The sequence below is a fragment of the Rana temporaria genome, chromosome 3 (assembly GCF_905171775.1).
Source record: "Rana temporaria chromosome 3, aRanTem1.1, whole genome shotgun sequence".
NCBI classification, from domain to species: Eukaryota; Metazoa; Chordata; class Amphibia; order Anura; family Ranidae; genus Rana; species Rana temporaria.
The window spans coordinates 233674118-233698153 of record NC_053491.1 but is presented as its reverse complement, the minus strand read 5'-3'; the positions used below and the strand labels follow the sequence as shown (position 1 = coordinate 233698153).

Here is a 24036-nt window from a genome sequence, read left to right as displayed (position 1 = left end):
CTGCTGACTTTTAACCACTTAAGCCCCGGACCATATTGCTGGTCAAAGACCAGGCCACTTTTTGCAATTCGGCACTGTGCCGCTTTAACTGACCGTTGTGCGACGTGGCTCCCAAATAAAATTGGCGGCTTTTTTTTGTTTTCCCCACAAATGGAGCTTTCTTTTGGTGGTATTTGATCACCTCCGCGGTTTTTAGTTTTTACGCTATAAACAAAAATAGAGCCACAATTTTGAAAAAATTTAGATCTTTTACTTTTTGCTATAATATCCCCCAAAAATATATCGGTACTGCGACATTATAGCGGACACATTTTTGGGACCATTGGCATTTTTTTTTTTAGCGATCAGTGCTATAAAATGCATTGATTACTATAAAAATGCCACTGGCAGGGAAGGGGTTAACACTAGAGGGCGAGGAAGGGGTTAAGTATGTACCCTGGGTGTGTTCTAACTGAAGGGGGTGGACTGACTTGGGGAAATGACTGATCGCTGTTCATACATTGCATGAACAGACAGTCAGGCATTTCTCCCCCTGACAGGACAGGGAGCTGTGTGTTTACACACACAGCTCCCGGTTCTTGCTCTGTAACGATCGATCACGGGTAACCGGCGGTGATCGCGCCAGCCACGTGCGTCAGGGGCGAGCGCCTCCGGCAGAGCGCGCTCCCCTATTGGCTGCTCGGCGAGATGACCTATAGCTACGTGATCTTGCCCAGCAGAGCCAACCTGCCGCCGTATAACGTATATAACGTAACGTATTATACCGCGGCTGGTAGGCAAGCAGTTAATAAATAAACACTTACCTGTCCAGCGCACTCGCAATGTCGGCAGCCCCCGCCACATCCTCTTTGAGGGAATCGGGAAGTGAAGAGTTGCGGCTTCACTGCCCGGTTCCCTACTGTGCATGCGCGGCACGCCCTCACTGGTCCGTGCTGTCTCCTGGGACCAGTGTTTCCCAGAAGACAGCGGGGGGTGACGTGAAGGGGAGTCTATTCTTGGAAATGGGTGCAAATACCTGTATTATACAAGTATAATGGGGGGGGGGGGTTCCAAAAAGCAGAGGTTCACTTTGTGTGGACCTCTGCTTTAAGGGTGAATGGCCTCGACCAGGTGTTGTATTGCCCCTTCCAAAGCCAGTCGCTCCTCTGCCTTGTGCAGGGTGATTGTGTCCGGCCATCCTCCTTCCCTCCTGAACTGGCGTCCTTTTTGCCATATACACGTGGTCTATGCTCTGCGCAGTGAGGTAGGCTCTGCACCCATTTGCCTGGCTCCACTGCTGAACAGATGTGCGACGACGTGTCGAAATGCCTCTATTGATCAGGCTACTGCTGCCCGTCTTCCTGGAGCCCGGGGATCACGGCATTGGCCACATTCTGACTTTAACGACCCAAAGAGGGGGATCAGGTTGACTGTCTATTGAGTGGTCAGTGCGTGCTATCCAGCCAGAAGTTTTATAGGCTGCAAGTGTAAATATAGTACTAGTGTTTTGCCTTTTGCTTTAAGCAAACCTTTTGTCTTCCCAAATATATTGCCCAAGGCTATATCCACATTTTACCAAATATTCTATTACCCAGGGTTATTCCCACATTTTCCTGAATATATTAACCTGGAAAATTCCCAAATTCTCACAAATAAACTAGCAACTAATAGCTGGAGTGTGCATATTTCATGTTGAGAATTTCTGACCTTGATGTTCCAATTACATTTTTACTGTGTGTGTGTGTGTGTGTGTGTGTGTGTGGTTTATTTTTATATTTTTCTTATGGCAAAGACTAAAACTGTGGCCATTCATGCAGCATTTCCATACAGGTTTGGTTCGCTGATATGAGTGACAGAACTGAGGCTTGTTAACAGTTGTCACTGGAAATGTTATGAATTTTAATAGTTGATACCAAAGAATTGCCATCAAGTTTAACAATGACCCATAACAGTAACCTCATTGAGCAGCATAATATAATCCTATTTAACACCATGTGCATGTTTGACTCGGTTATCTAGCAGCTGATCAAAATGTTATATTTATTTTAAGGGGTTGGCTCGGTAGCGGGGGTGTGTGACCCCCTGGATGGGTTCACTACACACTGAATTATACAGAGAAACAGCCGAAGACGGTTGAAAACAAAGATTTTGGTTTATTCTTCCATCTTGCTGGAAACAAGTGCAAGCATCCAAACAGCATAAACAAAATCAAACCTAAAATAAACCCTGGCCACTTGGGGCGTCTACCTTCACCACACAGGAACCCATCTATGGAGTCTGGCACAGCCTACTGCTGAGCAGACACTGCTGGTCATATAGCAGAAAAACAAATAGTCTTTTTGATTTATATCACACAGAAAAATCAACAGCACCTCACCTCTTCAGAAGTATTTCTGTTCACTGCTCTCCTTCACTCAGAAAGCAGCAATCAGTAGTAATGCTCTGGATTACTTATAGAGGCCTTAATTGCCTCATTCTGAACAGCTGAAGTTTTCCAACGCCCTTAAATCTTTCTGGCTACTTCTGCAGCCGACACATAATAATAATAATAATAATAATACGTGTATTGTCTAAACAAGGCAGAAATGTATTTCCCATCTGTGACAACACCCACAGATTTACCCGACTTCCTGTCACTATATCTATATATCTATATTATATATTTGTGTGTGTGTGTGTGTGTGTGTGTGTGTGTGTGTGTGTGTGTGTCTCATCAGATTGTATAAAAATGATTGTATAGTTTTTTTAAGGTGTGGGTTTTTTTTTTGCACATTCTTGTGAAAGCTTTGTAACAACATGTTTATTACAACATATAATTCAGAGGGGTGCAGCCCACTCTCTAGAGGGCTTCATAAGCATTGTGCACCTGTGACAGGTAAATTATTCAACCGGGGGAGGGGAAGTTGTTATGGGGGGGGGGGCGCACCTAGCTTGGTATAATATGCAGATTATTGTCAATCAGATGTTCAGCCTTCAGTTTTAAAAAGAAAAGTAGCCGTACTACAAGTGTTTGCAAAAAAAATATTCATAATTATTTTTTATTTATTTTTGTATTCCTTGGGGCCTGTTGACATGAGCACTGTCAGATCAATGCATGCATCTGTTCACTTGGCAAATGTTTGGTGTTGCAGTTCAGTTTTACATCTCATACAAGAGTGGAAAAAAAGGCAATTTTTTTTTTTTTTTTTCTGCTTGGTTTTGTGGAGAATGCAGACCTGAACTGTGTGTGTGTTCTTGGTCTAGGGGGAACTTTTTTTTTTTTTTTTTAAATCCCTCTAGACTGATCATTACCGTGTTGTCTGAGCCTACTCTGGGGGTCCCACAAAAATGTTGGCTCCTGATGTATTGATGTGACTGCGTGTGCAGCTGTCTAATACACAAGGTAAACATAACCTTGCTTTAGTTGTGAGGTGCATCCCCCCCCTTTATTTTATTTTGCATTAAGATAAAAATACTTCTGTATGCAGGGCCCTCTAAGGCCCCTTTCAGACGTGCGGACCATATGTCCGCTTTTTTATCCATCCGTTTGCGGATGAAAAAGGGACATGCATTGGTCCCTAAGGGATTGCGGGTGTCAGCGGATAAACATCCGCTGACACCCATAATCGCCCGCCTCTGCAAAGATAAGATTTTGCAGACGGAAGAAACCCTTATTTTTATTTTATTTTTTTCTTCCGTCTGCAGATCGGATGAACACTGACACACGGTCCATGTTCATCCGATCCCACCTCCATATGGGAGAGCGGAGAAAAGACAGGGCGGTCCCTGCACTGATTTGCCCCGTGGTGAAAGGGCCCTAATACTTTCCCTCTCAATCCTGTGATGTTCACGAGTGCCTTGGCCTGTCAATCAAACTTAGTCGGCCAAACTGAGGCTCAATGTCTATCTTTGGACACTGGAAAAATCAACCTGATGGTTGCATATAACCCATGTTGATTAAATATGTGTACTTCAAGGAAAGTCTTTTACAGGTAAAGCGTCGTACGCACGATCAGATTTTCCACAGACCAAGCCTCAGACTTTTGTCCGACGGGCGTTGGCCAAAAGCTTGTCTTGCATACAAACGGCTCAAAATTGTCTGCCTGCAAACGTAGTGACGTATTGAGTGACACTTCAGCTCTTGGAAAACGTTTGCTAATGATTCTTCCGCGCATGTGTGTTTGGACTTTTTGTCTGACGGATGTGTACAACCACCAATCCGACTGGAGTCGGACCACTTGGCCTTCAGGAGAAAGATTAAAACCCATCTCTTCTGAGGTCAAGGGGTTCCTTACCCATGAAATGGATACAGCGCCCAGAGGCGATTCAGTTTGCATGTGTTGCGCTTTACAAGTCTCTCTCTCTCTCTCTCTCTCTCTCTCTCTCTCTCTCTCTCTCTCTCTCTCTCTCTCTCTCTCTCTCTCTCTCTCTCTCTCTCTCTCTCTCTCTCTCTCTCTCTCTCTCTCTCTCTCTCTCTCTCTCTCTCTCTCTCTCTCTCTCTCTCTCTCTCTCTCTCTCGAAAATTTTAAAGCCTGCCATCCAACAATTGTCCGCTGGATCATACAAACGGTTGGGTTTTCCGCCAACAGCCTATCATTGCAATTCCCATCGGAAAACCTGATCGTGTGTACAAGGCTTAAAGCGGGGGTTCACCCTAAAAAAAAAATTTTTTATCTACTAGCGTCGGCTACAGTATGCCTTTTCTTTTTTTTGCGCTGTACTTACCGTTTAATTGTCCACTTTTGTTTCAGACTCCGGCGGGGAAATGGGCGTTCCTATGAAGAGGGGAACATGATTGACGTCCGGCTATGGCGCGTCACAAAAATAGACGAAAAAAGGACTTGGATATATACGGCGCCTGCGCAGTCAGCTCCTAGTCTGTGCGCATGCACCGTATAGTGCCGTGAAGAGCAGAGTCCTACTCCGGCTATTTTCGGAACGAGTGACGTGCCATACCTGGACGTCAATCATGTTTTCCTCTTCATAGGAACGCCTACTCCCCGCGGGAGTCTGAAACAAAACTGGACGATTAAACTATAAGTACAGCGCAAAAAAAGGCATACTGTAGCTGATGCTAGTATGCTGGTTTGGATGATACATGGTGGTTTTTTAGGGTGAACCTCCACTTTAAGACTAATCTTATGGGCTTCTCTTCTCCATGGTTGTTTTGAAGGACCCTCTATCCACAACACCTGGGGTTTTTGTTTTTGATTTTTTGCTTGGATGGACATGTCCTAGATACTGGTTGCAACTACACTCTAGTGTAGAATTGGGTGATTTGAAGAACTGCTGCACTTCTCAAGACTATTGTGCCTATGTCCCTAGTTTATTTATTTGGTCTGCGTGTCCAAAGAAGTCAAGGGTCTATCCTTTATTATCAAAGGTGTATTTTAAATGCTGGAGACAAAATCTCAACCAAAAATCCTGAAAAACACATGACTCAAATGTTATAAATTGAGTTGCAGTTCAGTGAGTAAAATAAGTAGTTGATTCCCCCCCCCTACCAACCAACAATATTGCTGGCTACAGGATGTGGTAGATTAGTTCTGTCAATTTAAGACTGCTCCCAAAGAACGTGTGTGTGTGTGTGTGTGTGTGTGTGTGTGTGTGTGTGTGTGTGTGTGTGTGTGTGTGTGTGTGTGTGTGTGTGTGTGTGTGTGTGTGTGTGTGTGTGTGTGTGTGTGTGTGTGTGTGTGTGTGTGTGTGTGTGTGTGTGTGTGTGTGTGTGTGTGTGTGTGTGTGTGTGTGTGTGTGTGTGTGTCCCCTGTCCACAGAATATTTCTTCCATTTAATCTTTGACATCATGGGCAACACCAAAAAACGGTCAAAGGACATACAAGACAAGATGGTAGACTTGCACAAGGCTGGAATGGGCTACAAGACCATGGTAAGGAGGAGACAACTAAAACAATTTTTTGCAAATGAAAGAAATGCAAAATGACCATCAATCCCCTTGGTCTGGAGTTTCATGCAAGATTTTGCCTCACGGGGGTAAGGGTGATCATGAGAAGTGGGGGATCAGCCCAGAATTGTACGGGAGGAGCTTGTGAATGATCTCAAGGCAGTTGGGACCATTGTCTCCAAACAAACCATTGGTAAAACTATACACCACCATGGGCTGAAATCCTGCAATGCCCACAAGGTCCTCAAGAAGGCACATGTGCAGACATAAATTGAGCTCTTTGGCATTAACTTGACTGTTTGAACAAAAATGTGGACTGTGACCCCAAGAACGCCATCTCTACAATCAAGCACAGAGGTGGAAACATTATGCTTTTGGTGCTGTTTCTCTGCTAAAGGTACAGGCTGACTTGATCCCATCTATTGGCCCCTGAATGGGGCAATGTATTGTAAAATCTTGGATGACAACCTTCCCTCAGCCAGGACACGAGTTGTGGATGGGACTTCCAGCATGACAATGACCCAAGGCGACAGGCGTAGCTCCAGAAGAAGCACTTTAAAGCCGTAACACTAAATGATCCTGTTCCTTTACACAGGACAAGCACTGTGCTGTTCATGCTTTAATTTGGCCCTTTGTATCTAAAATACCTGGCTGAGCCTGGATGGTGTTGCCTGCCCCTCTGTAAACTGACCATGTTTTTATCATGGCTGCTGAGCCCCTGATAACATGGTCAGTTTATGTGCCTCCATCTGCCCCTTCCTGTCAGCTGTCAGTGCCTGCCCCTCCCGCAGCTAAAATAACCTTGTAATGTACATACAATCCCTTGTGTTTCTATAATGTTTGTAAAAAAACTAATGCCAATTTGTTCCTTCTTTCATACCACGTGACTGTCCGCTGCTCTCCTGGCCAACGTCGGCAGGGGATTCTCGGCCACTCCTGCTGTAGCTGTCAGATTGGGAGAGGGAACAGCAGGCAGTAATGTGAGAGCCGGACGGTGCTAAGAAGTGAGGCACAAATCGGCGCTTTGTGTTTTTATTTTTATTTTTTTATTAATTTTATTATTTTTTATACAAAGGGCATACACTGGGGCATATAACCTTATCCAACACAAGGGATTGTATGTACATTACAAAGGTGGCTTTACTTTAAGGTCATGGAGTGGCCTAGCCAGCCTCCAGACATTAATCCTATAAAGCAGCTGAAACTGAGTTGCCAAGAAACCTTAATCTTGAGAAGATCTGGAAAGAGGGGTGCAACAGATCGGTGATCCAAACAGGTCACTGTGTTCAGATCCACGGATTGTGGCCATAGGAAAGGCCGCAGCTTTGGCCTGGCTATGGAGCGGGGCCCATCTTTGTACACCCGGCGGACTAGGTGAGCTCCCCAGAGCGGCGCGCTGACGGGAGATGACGTGGATATTGCAGTGGGGGAGATGTTGATATCACAGTGGGGACGATATGGTGGTGATCCATGACTCTGACTTCAACGATACGAACCGTGAGTTTATTTAATCCGTTGCACCCCTATTAAAGAGTGGACCAAAATCCCTCCTGAGATGTGTGCTGGTCACAAACGACAAACATCTTGCCTCTGTGCTTGCCAACAAGGGTTTCTCCAGTAAGTCATGCTTTGGGATCAAATGCTTATTTTACTTGCTGAACTGCAACTCCATTTGTATCGTGCAGTGTGTGTTTATTTTATATATAATTTTCCCTAGTCTTCCAGGACAGCCCTTGAGAGATGGAGTCCCTCCCATCGACACAGGAAACACATTGCCAGCAGTTCAAAACGCGGTCTCTCAGGTCCCTGGCCAGTCTTTTGTGTTTCCTCTGTCGGAGGAACATGTTGCCTAAACGGAACATACATGGACTTCGTCTTTTAGGGGCTCTCCTGCAGGGAAAATGAGGGCGCACAGGGGACTGGGTCTTTTCTGTTGCGCCCTGTGAAGTCTCACCTTTGTGGTGTGGGGCACGGGTACCGTACAGCTGTTCGGAGCAGGCCCGTTTTCTCTCCCCTTCCCGGTGCCAAAGCAGGTCTGTGGCAGAATGGCGCAGTTCCCCCAGAACGGTGGATTCGAAAATTCGCACCGTTCAGTGGGGCCGGAGACGCCGTTGCGTCACTTCCAGCAGAACCGCGTCATAGCTGAGCGCCGAGACTTCTGATTCCGGGTCTCCAGCGGCGCATGGGGCAGAAGAAAAGCCCAGGCTGGTCCTGCATATCCCGGCCTGCCTCAGCTACACCGGACGAGCGGCGCGATCGGAGGAGGGAGCAACCATGGAGGTGAATTCCCTGTTCACTTCTGAGGACGCAGGCACCAGCATTCCCCAGGTAGTCTGCCGGGCATGTACTCGGGGGGGATTGTAAGCATAGTGTGGTGGCTGGGTGTCGCTCCATGGGGGTCACATCCCAGGGGAGAAACTTTTTGGTGATGGTAGCAGCACGGGTGTAACCCTCAGCAAGTAGGGGAGGTCCTGAGTGTACTTTCTTTACTTTCAGGCTAAAGAACCCACAAGGGAAGACAAGTCTGGTCGCAGAAAGTGCCCAAATTGTAGCAGTAAATTATCCTCAGGCTATGATAAGTCGTTGTGTAAACAATGTATAGCTAAATTGTTAAAGTCTGAAGCAGACTCTCCAGTGGTTTGGTTTCATTTAAAGAGGAAATGGCCTCTACATTTAAATCACTTAGTGTTTCCCATTCATGAGGTCATCTCTGATCTGGTCCGCAAAGAGTGGGCGGAACCAGATTTTTTTTTTTTTTTTTCCAAATTCCCTTAACCACTTCCCTACCGGCCCATAGTAAAATGACGTCCACAAAGAACTTCTGCCGTTCAGAGTGGACGTCATATGACGTCCTGGGCTTTCCGGGTGGATATCTGAATGATGCCTGCAGCTAAGAGGCATCATTCAGATATCCTTCTAAACTGCCGGCGATTCTGCACAACGTAAGAACGATCATAGCGGCGGTTCCGCCGCTAGATCGTTCTTACAGGCGGCGGGAGGGGACATCCCCCCCCTCCCGCCGCCATCCGGTGCTTCTCCGGGCTCTCCCGTGCCATCGGGGGCCCGGAGAACGAATCGTCCGGCGCTCGCAGGAAGCATAGAGATGACTGGTGACCAGATGGTCACCAGTCATCTCTATGACCGTCGGAGGACCCGGGCGCGATGTGATGACGTCACGCCCGGGTCCCGTAAGTAAACAAAGCCGCGATTGCGGCTGCTAAGCAACCACAAGCATGAGATCGGTGAATTTTTTTTCACCGATTTCATGCTTTCCAGCCTGGAGGAGAGATGTGCGGTCTTATTGACCCCGCATCTCTCCATAAAGAGTACCGGTCACACACATTCCTATTACAAGGGATGTTTACATTCCTTGTAATAGGAATAAAAGTGATAAAAAAAAAAAAAAAAATAAAAAAAAAAGTGTAAAAAAGAAATAAATATATATAAAAAAAAAAAGAAATAAAAATTTATTTTTTTAACGCCCCTGTCCCCGGTAGCTTGCGCGCAGAAGCGAACGCACACGCAAGTCCCGCCGACATATGTAAACGCCGTTTAAACCACATATGTGAGGTATCGCCGCGTGCGTTGGAGTGCCAGCAACAATTCTAGCACTAGATCTCCTCTGTAAATCTAAACTGGTAACCTGTAAAAAATTTCAAATCGTTGCCTATGGAGATTTTTAAGTACCGAAGTTTGGCGCCATTCCATGAGTGTGCGCAATTTTAAAGCGTGACATGTTAGGTATCTATTTACTCGGTGTAACATCATATTTCATATTTTACAAAAAAATTGGGCTAACTTTACTGTTTTTAAATTTTTTTAATTCATGAAACAATTTTTTTCCAAAAAAAAGGCGTTTGAAAAATTATTGCGCAAATACCGTGCAAGATAAAAGGTTTCAATGACCGTCGTTTTATTCCCTAGGGTGTCTGCTAAAAAAAACATATATAATGTTTGGGGGTTCTGCGTAATTTTCTAGCAAAAAAATTATGATTTGTACATGTAGGAGAGAAGTGCCAGAATAGGCCCGGTATGGATGGGTGTATAACTGCCCGGTATGGAAGAGGTTAAAAGAAGGTTCCCTTTTGACGAGAACCCAAAAGGCAGTCTGGAACAAGGTTCCTAAGCTTGATGCCCCCCTATCTAAGGTATCCAAGCAGTCGGATCTGGTCTTCGAAGACATGGGGCATTTGAAGGACCCAATGGACAGGAGGACTGACATCGTCCTAAAAAGGGCTTGGGAGGCCTCCATGGCAGGTTTAAAACCTGCACTGGCTACTTCTTGTGTAGCTAAAAACCTTGAGTTCTGGCTATCCCAGTTGGAGGAACATCTCAAGGCTGGTACCCCTAGGGAAGATCTTCTAAAAACCTTCCCTATGCTCTTTAAAGCAACTGGCTTTATTTCGGATGCAGCAACAGATGCGGTAAAATTTTCAGCCAAATCTGTAGCTCTCTCTGTGTCGGCTAGGAGATCCATATGGTTAAAAACTTGGGCTGGAGATACAGCGTCCAAGACAAGGTTGTGTATTGTTCCATTCACTGGGGACCTTATTTTTGGTCCGGAGTTGGATACCGCCTTAGAAAGGACGGCTGACAAAAAAATCTTTTCTCCTTTTTAAAAAGAAAAAATTTCTTTCAGAGAATTTTTAAGTCCCTCCGAAGAGCCTGAAAAAACTGGAAAATAATTTAAACCGAAGAAGCATTGGGCAGGCCAAAAAGGCAAGGGAAACGGGGCATTCTTTTTAATCGCCCCGGTTCAGACCCCAAGCCAGACCCCAGTGACGTCAAGGTCCCGGTGGGGGGGGGAAGACTAAGGAACTTTCTTCCCCAGTGGGGAAAAAATAACCTTGACCGAATTCGTTCTGAATATCATCAGGAGAGGTTATGCTCTAGAATTCTACAACGAGCCACCATCCAAGTTCCTAGTGACAAGATTACCCAGTCACTCAAAAGGCCAAGGCCTTGCCCTTACTAATAGGAGACATGGTAGATCAAGAGGTATTGATGCCAATGCCTATTCACGAACAGGGGGAGGGTTTCTACTCTCATATTTTTGTAGCCAAAAAACCCTCAGGGAAGTTCAGACTAATTATGAACCTCTGACTCCTAAACCTCTCCATTCGTTACAAGAAGTTTTGGATGGAGTCAATTTATTCGGTAAATCTTCTGCAGAAAGTATTTATGGCAACCTTGGATTTAAGGGACGCCTACCTTCATATTCCAATAAAGAAGGAATGTCAAATTTCTTCGTATGGCAATTCAGATCGAATTAAAAATTTATCATTTTCAGTGCAGAGCTCTGCCTTTTGGGCTGTCGTCCTCTCAAGGATATTTTCAAAGGTTCTCGGGGAGGCACTAGTCCCTTTTGAGACTCCAGTCGGTATCAGTCATACCATATCTGGACGACTTGCTCCTCACGGCTCCCTCAGACAACTCTGTCAAGACTTAGAGCTAACACAGCGAAGCCTGAGAAGTCTGGGTTGGATCGTCAGTTTGGAAAAATCCAAGACGACTCCAACACAAGATATCCTATACCTGGGTTACAGGATTCTGTCAGTGGAGCAAAAGATTGTCCTGCCGGAAGAAAAGATCTCCAAGATGCATCACCGGATGTCCTTTCTTCAGACAAATCACAATTGTACAGTAAGAGGTCATGTCTGCCTTGGGGCTTATGACGTCAGCCATCCCAGCGGTACAATGGGCCAGGTTCCACCAAAGAAACCTTAATTTTTTTTTGCTGGAACAGATAAAGATAAAGGATCTGGAGGACTTGGTGTCAATCCCCAACAGGGTGAAACGTTCACTCTGGTGGTGGAAGGACAAAGAGAACCTGAACAAAGGGGTTCTCTGGGTCCCTCCTATCACTTACATTCTGACCATGGACGCGAGCAGTTGGGGCTGGGGAGCTCATCTCAATACCTTCTGGGTACAAGGCAAGTGGACACCAGAAGAAAGAAGGTCCTCTTCCAATTGGAAGGACTTAGCGGCAATCTTGAAAGCTCTGCTTGCCTTTCAGGACAAGCTGCAAGGCCACCATCTTCGGGTCTGGTCGGACAACGTGACGGCAGTAGCCTATGTGAACAAGCAAGGAGGAACCATGAGTCCTCGCCTAATGACAGTGGCAAGACAACTGTTCCATTGGGCAGAGATTTATCTAAGATCTATTTCTGCAATTCATCTGAAGGGCGAGCAGAACACTGCAGATTTTTTGAGCCAACATTTAGTGTCGAATCAAGAGTGGTCTCTTCACAAGGAAGCCTTCAGGCTCATAACGAGTCATTTGGGGGTACCCAGACATAGACCTGTTTGCAACCAAGGTGAATACCAAAGTTCAAAATTTTTGCTCTCTGTGCCCAGGAGATCACCCTTGGGGGGTAGATGCATTACAAATACCGTGGACTTTCAATCTAGCTTATGCATTTCCACCATTTCATCTCATTCCAATAGTGTTGTCCAAGTTTCTAGTAGAGGAAACCTTTCTGATTTTGGTGGCTCCTTTCTGGCCCAAGAGGCCTTGGTTCACGACGATACAAAACTTAACAGACCAACCACCGTTGAGACTTCCTTACAGGCAAGACCTTTTGTCACAAGGGCCTCTCCTGCACCCTCAGATAACCATGCTAAAATTCAGCGTGGTTACTGAAGAAGAAATTCTGAGACGAAAAGGGCTATCAGAAAAAGTGATCAAAACTCTGTTAGAGTAGAAAGCCGGTTACCCGGGCGATTTACGGGAAAACCTGGAAAAGATTTAATTCCTGGCTGACAGAGCAGGGTGAATCCGACAACAGTATTAAAAACATATTACAATTTTTACAGGACGGCATAGACAAAGGATTGTCCCTTAGCACTATTAAGGTGCAAATGGCAGCCTTAAGCGTTTTTCTTGAAAAACGGCTACAGGAAGATCATCTTATCTCTAGGTTTTGCAAGGCGGTTTCCAGACAAACCAACTAAAACAAAAGCAACTCCAACATGGGACCTGGCAGTCGTCCTTAAAGCTTTTTTGGGTGCTCCATTTGAGCCCATCTCGGAGGCCTCCTTAGACTGCTCACCCTGAAGACAGTGCTCCTGGTAGCAATTACTACAGCACGCAGAGTGAGTGAAATACAAGCGCTTTCAGTCAGAGCCCTTTCTTCAAATTTTGGAAGACCGAATCATTCTGAAGAGACCCTGGGTTCCTGCCAAAAATAACATCAAATTTTCACAGGTCCCAAGATATTTTACCTTCCTTTTGTCAGAACGCTTCTAACAAGGAGAGACAGTTCCATCTCCTTGATGTGAGAAGATGTATTCTAGAATACTTTGATTCAACAAACTACTTTAGGTTGACAGATTGTGTTTGTTCTTTTCTCTGGTCAGCGTAGAGGTCAGAGCCTCAAAAACCACGATGGCTAGATGGATTAGGTTAGCTATTCTATAGAGTTATAGTATAGTGGGAAAAGATACTCCAGGGGACATTAAGGCCCACTCCACGAGAGCACTTGCAACATCCTGGGCAGAGAAAGCTGGTGCCACTCCGAAGCAGATTTGTAAGGCGGCAACCTGGTCAAGTTTTTTCCACCTTTACAAAACGTTACAGACTGGATTTACTGTCTAGCCAGGATCAAGCCTTTGGGAGGAAAGTCCTCCAAGCTGTGGTCCCACCCTAAATCTGGTGAGTACTTGGGGATCCTCCTCAAGGGCTGTCCTGAAAGATGACTAGGGAAAAATGGAGTTGGTACTCACCGGTAACTCCTTTTCCGGTAGTCTTCCAGGACAGCACGATCCCACCCTTTATATTTATAGGTAATGTATTAACCTGTTGTAGTTATATTTTGCAGTTCCATCCTTCGGTTCTTGGGAAAGACTGGCCAGGGACCTGAGGGACCGCCTTTTGAACTGCTGGCAATGTGTTTCCTGTGTCGATGGGAGGGACTACATCTCTCAAGGGCTGTCCTGGAAGACTACCGGAAAAGGAGTTACCGGTGAGTACTAACTCCATTTTTTTTTTTTTTTTTTGTTGATATTCTGTCTATCATTTTAAAATACACCTATGATTAAAAAAAATGGATCCTCAGTGGGATGTCTGCTGCCTTTTGGACAGAGTAACGAACGCCCCTCCATATTTCTAAAGGTTTCCTCCAAAAAGTGCCACTTAAGGTTTTATTGTGGATTTTTGGGTCTTGTCTTCACCTAGGAATTTTCTTCCCCTAAAGATTCAATGAGGAAAATGTGTAAATCCTGGATAAGCAAATTGATAGATGTACACCTTTTAGTATTTTTATGAGGATTTTTAAAATTGTATAAAATGTTTAACTTTCAGTTCTAAATATAAACTGTGCAAATATTTTTGCAGGACATTATTGATTTGACAATCAACCACACTACACTGGAGAACCTGCCAGAGCTGGACAACGGTGTTATTGATCTCACTGCTAATGAAGATGGTCTAGGATTAAGTCCTGGAAAATCACCCTTCAAGGATGAGCCTTCAAACTCCGATAGTAATGGGGATATGTACTTTCCATCTAACAGCTCCTCAGGAGTGATCTCAGAAAATGAGGAAGGGACCAGTGAGTTCAGCTGGAGAACAGACAGTGAAACAAACTCAATAGAAAATGGTTTACAGAATAGAGATGTTCCTACTTCGTGGAAAGACAAGTGCCTTGCAGATGAAGTCAGCACAAATTGCCTTGTATCTAAAGCAGACATTAAAGAACACTCAGATTCTACTTTACAAGAGTGGCCTCCTTTACCCACTCCTGCTAGTGGTGAAAGCAGCTCAGACTTTGCAATCGAATCTCCAAATCAGTTTGATGCACGATCCATGCCCGCCCTGCCTACAGTAGAAGAAACTAATATGCAACAACCTCCAATCAACAAAGCTTTACTTTATAAACTGAGATGTTTCAAGAAACCACCAGTCAGTCATTTCTTCCATAAACTAGATAAGGTGTGTGTCCAACAAAGGCGCCTATCTACAGTGGATATAAAGAACTAAATCCCCCCCAAATAAAAATACCAGGTTTGAAATGTAAAATTGCCTTCAATGCTTTTTCTTTTCGTTCATGGATTGAAACTGCTTCCTTTAAATCTTGACTTGTGGGTTATGTTCCTGTTCTATAGGAGAGGACTAGACCGAACATATTAGATATTTAAATACATGTTAATTTAAACAGAGTTGAACAGCCCCACCCAGGGGGCGGTCCCTCCAGACATAACCCTCCGCCCTGCAGTCAGCAGCTCAGTGTGTTTGTTGTGTGTGGTTTTTTTTTTTTTTTCCAGCCTAGTAGGATGACGACCTGGCTCCCTTTGGACTTGGGGTGCTGAATTTTATTTTTATGATTTTTATTTTTAAGAATCTTCTATCAACTGCCGGCTGGGTGACAGGCTGGATAATATAGATCCTTGTAGACCCCCCCCCCCCCCCAAGTCAGCCATCGAGCGTGAGCAGGCCTTGGCTACGCGTTGGGTCGGCCACGACATACCCCATGTCTCCAGGGGTGGCCAATGAGCTTTATGATCTAGGGTTCACATATGACCAGGCTGCTTGCTGTCTCGGTCACAGTGGACCGGGCCGACAGCTACTCCATGCTACTCGGTTGAAGGTCTGTCAGGAATGCACCAGCAGGGACGGGTAAGTACAGTTCCTCCTGCCTTGGCAGGATGGAACAGCTGGGCATTACCGGGATGGGGGTTCTCCTGTCCTTCCTCTCCCTGTCACCCTTTTTTTTTTTTTTTTTTCCCCCTCCTTTCCTTGAGGGGCTCACTGTGACCGGGGTATACCTTTGTGGGTCTCCAGCTCCCGGTTATGGTCTGTAGGGGTGTCCAGACCCGCTCTCTGTGGCGGGTTGTGTGTGTGTGTGTTTTTTTTTTTTTTTTCTTTTTTTTGTGTGGGAAGCCTCCACCGCGGCCTTCTCGTCCACCTCGCTGTATTTGTGCACCATTTTGGTAGCGCCGGCGCCATTTTTCTATGGCCTGTGCTTATTGACTTTCCCATTGGCTGTCATTTTGCCGCCACGCTGTGACGCAGGTCGGCATTGCGGGCGGCCATTTTCTTGTGGTCCGCACCCTTTTCTCTAGGTGTTTCGGCAGCCATTTTGGAGTTTTTTTTTGGTCTCTAGGGCTGGACTAGCTTCCTGGACAACGCGTACAGCGCAATTCCCCTTGGCGTTTCCTCACACATGCTATATGAAAGAGCGGGCAGCAGCACTGAACAGGTTCTGACTGGGTGGTGAGTCCCCCTAGGTAACCCCCTGGTCAGTGCAGCATAGGAGGTTGGACGTTTTTGTCTTGGCTACATCCCTCCATCTTCTGGGGAATGCTCTGACTTGGGGCCTGGCTGCGGCACTGGACCCCGGTTCTGGACTGTCAGAGGATGCGGACCAGGACCTTCCCGGAGAGGAGGATCCCTCGTCCGGGTCAGCGCAAGACAGGGCACTTGTGAGTGCACTTATCAATGCTGTGAGGGACTCAAACTGGAGACGTCCACGTAGGGCTCAGTCTTTTAGGTTGCACAAGGCGAACCGCTCTGTTAAAGCTTTTTTTTTTTTTTTTTTTTTCCTTTTTGGGTCTTTCCTTGATAAGGAATGAACGGCCGCAGAGGTCCTTCTTCCAGAGTGCATAAGGCTGGCTGACCAATTGGTACAGGGCCTTGTGTATGTCTGTGATGCCACTCTGGATGTGGCCCCCTTGATCTCCAGAGCCTCTGTATCTGCGGTGCTATTGCGCCACCTGATTTGGCTGAAATGCTGGTACGCTGACCAAGCATCCAAAAAAGCTGTCAGATTTGCCCTCCAAAGGTGGGAGGCTTTTTGGTACCTCGCTGGGATGGGTGGGCTTGCGCACCCAGGGACAGGATGTCCCTGGGTGCGCAAGCCAATCAAGCTGCCTGCTACCGCATGAAGTTTTTGCCCCCACCCGACTCATGGGGATGGCTTCACGGTTTGCAGATCGGACCTTCCTGCTCTCCGACCAGTGGTTCTGCGAGGTAGTCACTTCAGGGTACAAGATAGTTTCTTTCCCCTCCAAATCTTCCTCTTCTTCCGACTCGTCTACCTTGGGGGGGGGGCAGTACAAGACTTGCTCAGGTGCGGGGTAATTTTACCTGTGCCACTACAAGAAGTTTCAGATTCTCCTCGAATCTGTTTGTGGTCCCAAAGAAGTCCGCTTCCTCCATGGGATTTGAATCTGGTGCTCTTGGCTCTTCAGGAGCCTCCTTTTTGAGAAAATCAGAGAAATTCCTCTTGACACTATGTCAAAGTGGCCTTTCTGGTGGCCATTGCATCTGTCAGATGTGTTTCTGAGTTGGCGGCCTTGTCTTGCAGGTCACCTTACTTGGTACTCCATAAGGATAAAGCGGTGCTACGCCCACAGCTGCCTTTTCTTCCGAAGGTGGTTTCAGCTTTTCACCTGTCCTAGGCCGTCGCATCCCAAAGAGGCTGCGTTGCATACCTTAGACGTGGTACGTGCCTTGCCGGTGTACCTGTCTGCTACGTCTCTGTTCCGGACGTCTGACTCGCTGTGTCAGTGTCTGATCCACAAAAGGGCTTGGCGGTCTCGTCTGCCACCATTTCTCTGTGGATCAGGCAGACCGTCATCCAGGCTTGCGCCTCCCTTTCGACCCAGGGCTATTGGTGCCTCCTTGGCTTTCTGACATTAAGCGTCTGTCCATTCAGACATTTTCCAAACTTTACGAGGTTGATGTGAGTGCATCTTCGGTTGCTTCCTTCGGCCCCAAGGTTTTGCAGGCGGCTGTTTAAAGTTGAAACTCCTCCATTGAGGAGCTCTGTTTGGGGTGAAGTTCATTTTTTTGATTGCTGTTCCCAGCGTGTTTTTATATATATATATATATATATATATATATATATATATATATATATATATATATATATATATACATATATATATATACATACATACATACATACATACATACATACATACATACATACATACATACATACATACACACACACACACACACACACACACACACACACACACACACACACACACTGCTTGGACATTCCACAAGTCAAGCTTTAACCACTTCCTTACTGGGCACTTAAACCCCTTCCTGACCAGAGGACTTTTTGCGATTCGGCACTGCGTCGCTTTAACTGACAATTGCGCGGTCGTGCGACGTGGCTCAAACAAAATTAACGTCCTTTTTTCCCCACAAATAGAGCTTTCTTTTGGTGGTATTTGATCACCTCTGCGGTTTTTATTTTTTGCGCTATAAACAAAAATAGAGCGACAATTTTGAAAAAAAAAATATATTTTTACTTGTTGCTATAATAAATAGCTCAATTTTTTTTTTTTTACGTTTTTTTTTTTTTATCCTCAGTCTAGGCCGATACGTATTCTACATATTTTTAGTAAAAAAAAAAAAAAAAATCGCAATAAGCGACTGGTTTGCGCAAAAGTTATAGCGCCTACAAAATAAGGGACAGAATTATTATTATTATTTTTTTTTTACTAGAAATGGCGGCGATCTGCGATTTTTATTGGGACTGCGACGTTATGGCGGACACATCGGACACTTTTGACACATTTTTGGCGCCATTCACATTTATACTGCAATCAGTGCTATAAATATGCACTAATTACTGTATAAATGTGACTGGCAGGGAAGGGGTTAACACTAGGGGGTGAGGAAGGGGTTAAATGTGTATCCTAATTAGTGTTCTAACTGTGGGGAAGGGGGGTGACTGGGGGGGTGACCGATCTGTGTCTCTATGTACAAGAGACACAGATCCGTCTCCTCTCTCCCCTGACAGCACCGCTGTCTGCGAGAGCCGGGAATGAGAGATGATCTCGTATGTAAACATATGAGATCATCTCTCATTGGCCGCACAGATCGCCTAGGAAACAGCCGCTCCGATTGGCCGTTCACGGCGATCTGTGACTGGCTGTGTCCAAGGGACACGGCCAGCACAGCAGTTCCCCGCTGCGCGCTCGGGAGCGCGCGCGGGGAACGCGAAAAGGGGCGGCCGTAAAAACACGGCCTCCCAGAGAAGTAGAGCCACCCGGCGGCCGTATATAGTCGTACGGCCGTCGGGAAGTGGTTAAGGAAGCTGGGTCCTTCCATGGACGAAAAGAGAAAATTAGAGTTTTCTCTTTTTGTACTTGCTGTAAAATCCTTTTCGTCCATGGACGAACACAGCACCCACCCCTCTAAGTTTGTACTGCTTTTTACGAACTGAGCTGCTGACTGCAGGGTGGAGGGTTATGTCTGAAAGGGACTGCCCCCCCTGTGCGGGGCTGTTAAAAGTAACGTGATTTAAATATCTAACATGTTCTGCCTAGTCCTCTCCTATAGAACAGGAACATAACCCACAAGTCAAGATTTAAGGAAGCTGTGTCTGTCCATGGACGACTGAGAAGGATTTTAAAATCCAATTTTTTTCCAACTTCAGTCTCGCCTATAAACTGTGCAATTCAATTGAAAATGTGTTAATGGGGGAAAAACAAAATTACAATATGGTTGCATAAATATGCAGGCTTTTGGGTTAGGATTGTATTGGCATGGCACTACTTGCCTTGGATATCTTTGCCCACTCTTCCTTGGCAAAGTTCTCTAAATATGTGAATCCAGGACAGCGATGAGAAATAACCATGTTATGGCTTAATGTGTGTGTGTGTGTGTGTGTGTGTGTGTGTGTGTGTACCTCTATTTTTTTTTTCACCTTAATGCATTCGCTGTATTAAACCCCAAATCAAAAATGAAATGTTGCAGCTTGCCGATCATTAGCTATGATGGCTGCATTTGTTTTCTGTAAGGCTATTTTCACCTGGTGATCTGTCTGGGTAAATCACAGGGGCACCTTTTGTACAGTAGCATTGTTAATCTGTGGGGATGAAGTGTTGTATGTACTAGCAGTTGGATACACTAAAACTTAACTCCAGCTAATACTCTGTTTAAGCAGTTGCATCAATCCTTTTTGTAAGCATAAGCACCCTTGTCAGTGTTAAATGGTTTGTCCCTGTAACTGAAAAAAATTCAATATTTACTTTTTGCTGTAATAATTACCCCTGAAAAACATATAAACGTTGTTTTTTGTTTTTCCCTCAGCTTAGGCCGATACATATTCTTCTACATATTTTTTGGTAAAAGAAATCGCAATAAGCGTTTATTGATTGGTTTTGCGCAAAAGTTATAGCGTCTACAAAATAAGGTAGTTTTATGGCTTTTTTTTTTTTTTTTTTTTTTTTTTATATCGTGACTGCGACATCATGGCGGACACATCGGACTCTTGACACCACTTTGGGACCATTGTAATTTTTACAGTGATCAGTGCTATAAAAATGCACTGATTACTGTAAAAAAAAATTACACTGACAGTGAAGGGGGTTAACCTGTAGCAGGCGCTGAAGGGGTTGAGTGACCTGGGGAGCCCTTCTAACTGTTACATGGTGTGGCTTGCCATGTCGCTGATCCTGATGACAGGGAACACGATCAGTGACAGTGTCACTATGCAGAATAGGGAGATGTTGTGTTTACACTAACATCTCCCCATTCTTCCTCTCCGTGAGATGATGGGTATGCCCGCGGACATGAGTCCGTGGGACCTGCGTTCGGGCTTGCGTGCCCATGTCCCCAATGCCGCGTCGCGTGTGTGTGTGTGTGTGTGTATATGTGTGTGTGTGTATATATATATATATATATATATATATATATATATATATATATATATATATATATATATATATATATATATATATATATATAGCCTGTCTGTGCGCTGGTCGACAAGCAGTTAATAGATTTGAATTGAGGAAAATGGTGCCTGCCATTGAGCTTTGAATCTGAAAATGCCAGTTGCCTGGCAAAGTTGCTGGTCCAGTGGGTTTCAGTAGTGTCACAGACTTAAAATAAACATGAATATTACATTTTTAGTCGGACTACCCAATGACTAATTTTGAAAATGTTGCAGTAATATAGGTTTCTTCTGTAATGGTCATTAGTCAACATTAAACTGTTTAAAGCTTTAGCATTGGTGTCATGTGTATCCTATTGCAGAGCAAGACTCAAAAGCCAATACCTCAGAGTCGTATGAGTATTGTGAACAATACAAGGGAAGAAAGCATCCACCAGGGCACACTACATTTCCTCTCCGAATTTGTAACTGCTGAGCATTACCCACCTAAAGACACTGTCATGTATGTCATCCAGTCCATACTGCTGGGAGAGGAGGAGCAGGCAATCAAGCATGAGGCTTACATGATCCTAATGAAGATGCAAAAGTAAGTGTTTGTTTTTATTTTTTATTTCTCTGTTGCCTTAAGTCCTGAGTGAATAACTTGTATAGCGCTACAAATGCGAACTGAATCGCCTCAAGGCGCTTGTTATCCATTTCCTTCTATTTAACCTTCAGAATAGGTGGGTCTTGAATTATTTTTTTCCTGAAGGCCTGGTGTTTAACTTCCGTTTGGATGTTAGTTGATTGATTTAATGGATTTGTAATGCGCCAAATACTGACCCGTCAGGGAAGCGTCTAAGCGCAGAAGACATACCTGTAAATAGATAAAATCAAGTCAGGGAAAGAAAATAGAAGGAAAAGAAAAAAGGAGAGCACAAAAAAACAAACTACCAAGGAACAACAGGGAAAACTAACGTGACTCAGCCTGCTTTTCCCTCAAAAAAAACAAGTTTTTATCCTTTTACGAAAGGCCATAATGGAGGGGAGAGACCGGATAGAAACAGGGAGACTATTCCATAGGGCCGTTGCTCTCACAGAAAAGCGTCTACCCCCGAAGGTAAGCAGGCGAGCAGATGGACAAGTGACGAGACCAGCTGTAAGTGATCTAAGTCCTCGTGCAGGGGTGTATCGCGTTATCAAGGAATTCAGGTATTGTGGGCCCGTCCCATGATAAGCGCGATAGGCGAGACAGAGCCTTAAACTCAATGCGATCTACCACAGTGAGCCAGTGCAGTGATCGCAGGGTAGGGGTAATATGCTCCCGCCTATTTAAGCCGGAGATTAGTCTAGTGGCCTGGTTCTGGACGAGCTGGATTTTCCTCAGCCACTTTAGAGGCATACCCAAATACACAATATTGTTGAAGTCAATCCGGGAGTTGACGAGAGATTGAACCAAGACTTTCCGGTGGTACTGAGAAAACAAATTTTTGACCTTTCTCAAACACCTGATGTAATACAGTGCATTGTGGATACATTGATTGACTTGGGGTATCCAATTCAGATTACAGTCAAAAATTGTCCCCAGGACGCAGACTTGATTCACTGGAACCGGACACAGCCCAAGGCTCGTGGGCCAGTTTCCCAAAAAGACAGCTGGATCAATGCGTCCAGAGATGAGAATTTCTGTCTTTTTAGCATTTAGACTAAGGGAATTGCGATCCATCCATTGTTTGATGTCTAATAGACAGGAAGCAAGCTGCAGGCCAGGAGCAGGGTTGGATAGGCTGTCAACGACTAACTGGACATCGTCTGCGTACAACCGATTAAACACTGCATGGGTGTCCAGCAGACTCGCAAGCGGCCGAAGATACACATTAAACAGCCATGGTGACAGGGCAGAGCCCTGAGGCACCCCACAACTCAGGGTGCTGATGGCAGATAGGAAAGGACCGGTTTTAACCTGAAAGGTCCTGTGGGTGAGAAAGTTGGTAACGCGTTCCACAGTCAAGGTCCTTGGCCTGCAAATGTTCGTTCACCTTTTGGTCCTGTAGCGGGCCTTGGGGATTTGTAGTAGATTGTATTGTGGTATTTTATTTTCTCACATAAATATTGGGGGGGCGATTCCTTGTACACATTTGTGCTTCAGGCAGAGGGCCTTAAATGTGACTCGGTCTTTTACGGCCTGCCAGTGGAGGGACCTCAGGGAGGGAATGATTGATTCCCAGGGTTTTTTTCTGTTGCCAGTCGTGCCGCTGTATTTTGGACGACTTGTAGACGAGCAATCTGGTATTTTAGGAGTCTGAGGTAAAGGGAGTTTGCATAGTCGAGCCTGGAGTTGATAATTGTTCCAACCACTACTGCTGTCTTTCGGGATGAAGGAACGCGTCTTCGTAGCAGAAGATGGTTGAGATCCACTGATCCTACTTGTGCATCCATTGTCATGTCGGAGTCAAAAATGACTCCGAGGCTTTTGACTTTGGTGCTAGGGGTGATGGTTTGTCCCAAGATGGGCGGTGGCGTTTTGTGGGAATGTCATTAAGCGATGTACTGTTTCGCAGGCTTCCGATTTATATTTTTAGTGGTATTGCTGGAAATTGGCTTTAGTGTACATTTTGTTGATTGAAGAGTATTTGTATTTCCTTTTTAGGTGTGTGTGTGTGTGTGTGTGTGTGTGTTGTGCTGAAAAAATCCGATCATTCATTGCAAAAATCTTGTTTCATAATTTGGAGCCTCTAGGCAGGCTGGATTCATGGTCTGAGCTACTAGGTTGAAGAGCTCCCAGGGACGGTTCCGGGCTTTTGCGAGGATGTTTGAAAAGTGTGTGTTTTTTTTTTTTTTTTTTTTTTTTTTTTTTTTTGCCTTGATTTCTTTGCTATTTCTTAGTGATTGATTTGTAATTGTGGTTTTCCTTTTTTTTTGTTGAGTTTCTTCTCCAGGCGCCTTCCGCACTTCTTCGTTCTTGCCTCAATGTGAGAGCGTCGTTGAACCAACCAAAGTTGTTTTTACAGATGAGCGCTCTGCGTTTTGGAGCGACTATGTCTGTGGTAATGATTTGTTAATGGGGTTTGAGTGTTTCCACTCCTTGACGTTTTGTTTTAATAGTGTAATTTTGAAGTGTTCCGAGTGGAGTTTCTTCTGGGATCTTGTCCAGTGTGATAACAGTTTTTTTTTTTTTTGAAGATGGTGTTGGTGGTTATTTTGAATTTGATTGCATGGTGATCAGTCCAGGGTAAGGGGCCTCAGGAAAGTCCCCGGCTTCGGCCTAGCTCCGGTGCGGCGGCCATCTTGCTCCACCCCAACCAATCACAGATCGGCAATAACAAATAACAGCTCAAAGCTATTAACTCCCTATAGCTATGCATGTCTGCTTTACCATCTGTCAAAATTCAGCAACTCCCCCTAGTGTCTGAAATATAAACTGCAATTTCTACACACTGACTACAAAAATGACAAAGAGGGTTTTGCTTTGCAATAGTATGTTGCTTCAAAATGCGTCTACACATGTTCACTCAGGTTTTTGTTCTGGTTTATTGAAAATCTAGATTATAGCGG

General features: G+C 45.1%; 1 protein-coding gene across 3 annotated transcripts in view; it reads left to right on the top strand.

Moving 5' to 3' along the window:
• Positions 1–24036, top strand: part of SIMC1 (SUMO interacting motifs containing 1) — a 126709-nt gene that overhangs the window by 10820 nt on the left and 91853 nt on the right. For all 3 annotated transcript variants that reach the window (XR_005747941.1, XM_040344467.1, XM_040344468.1), the window contains exons 2-3: positions 14196–14792; positions 20865–21088. Coding sequence is in view for 2 of the 3 variants with exons in the window: in XM_040344467.1 (XP_040200401.1) it covers positions 14196–14792; positions 20865–21088 (821 nt within the window). In the remaining variant the exon portion in view is untranslated. The remainder of the gene's footprint in view (positions 1–14195; positions 14793–20864; positions 21089–24036) is intronic.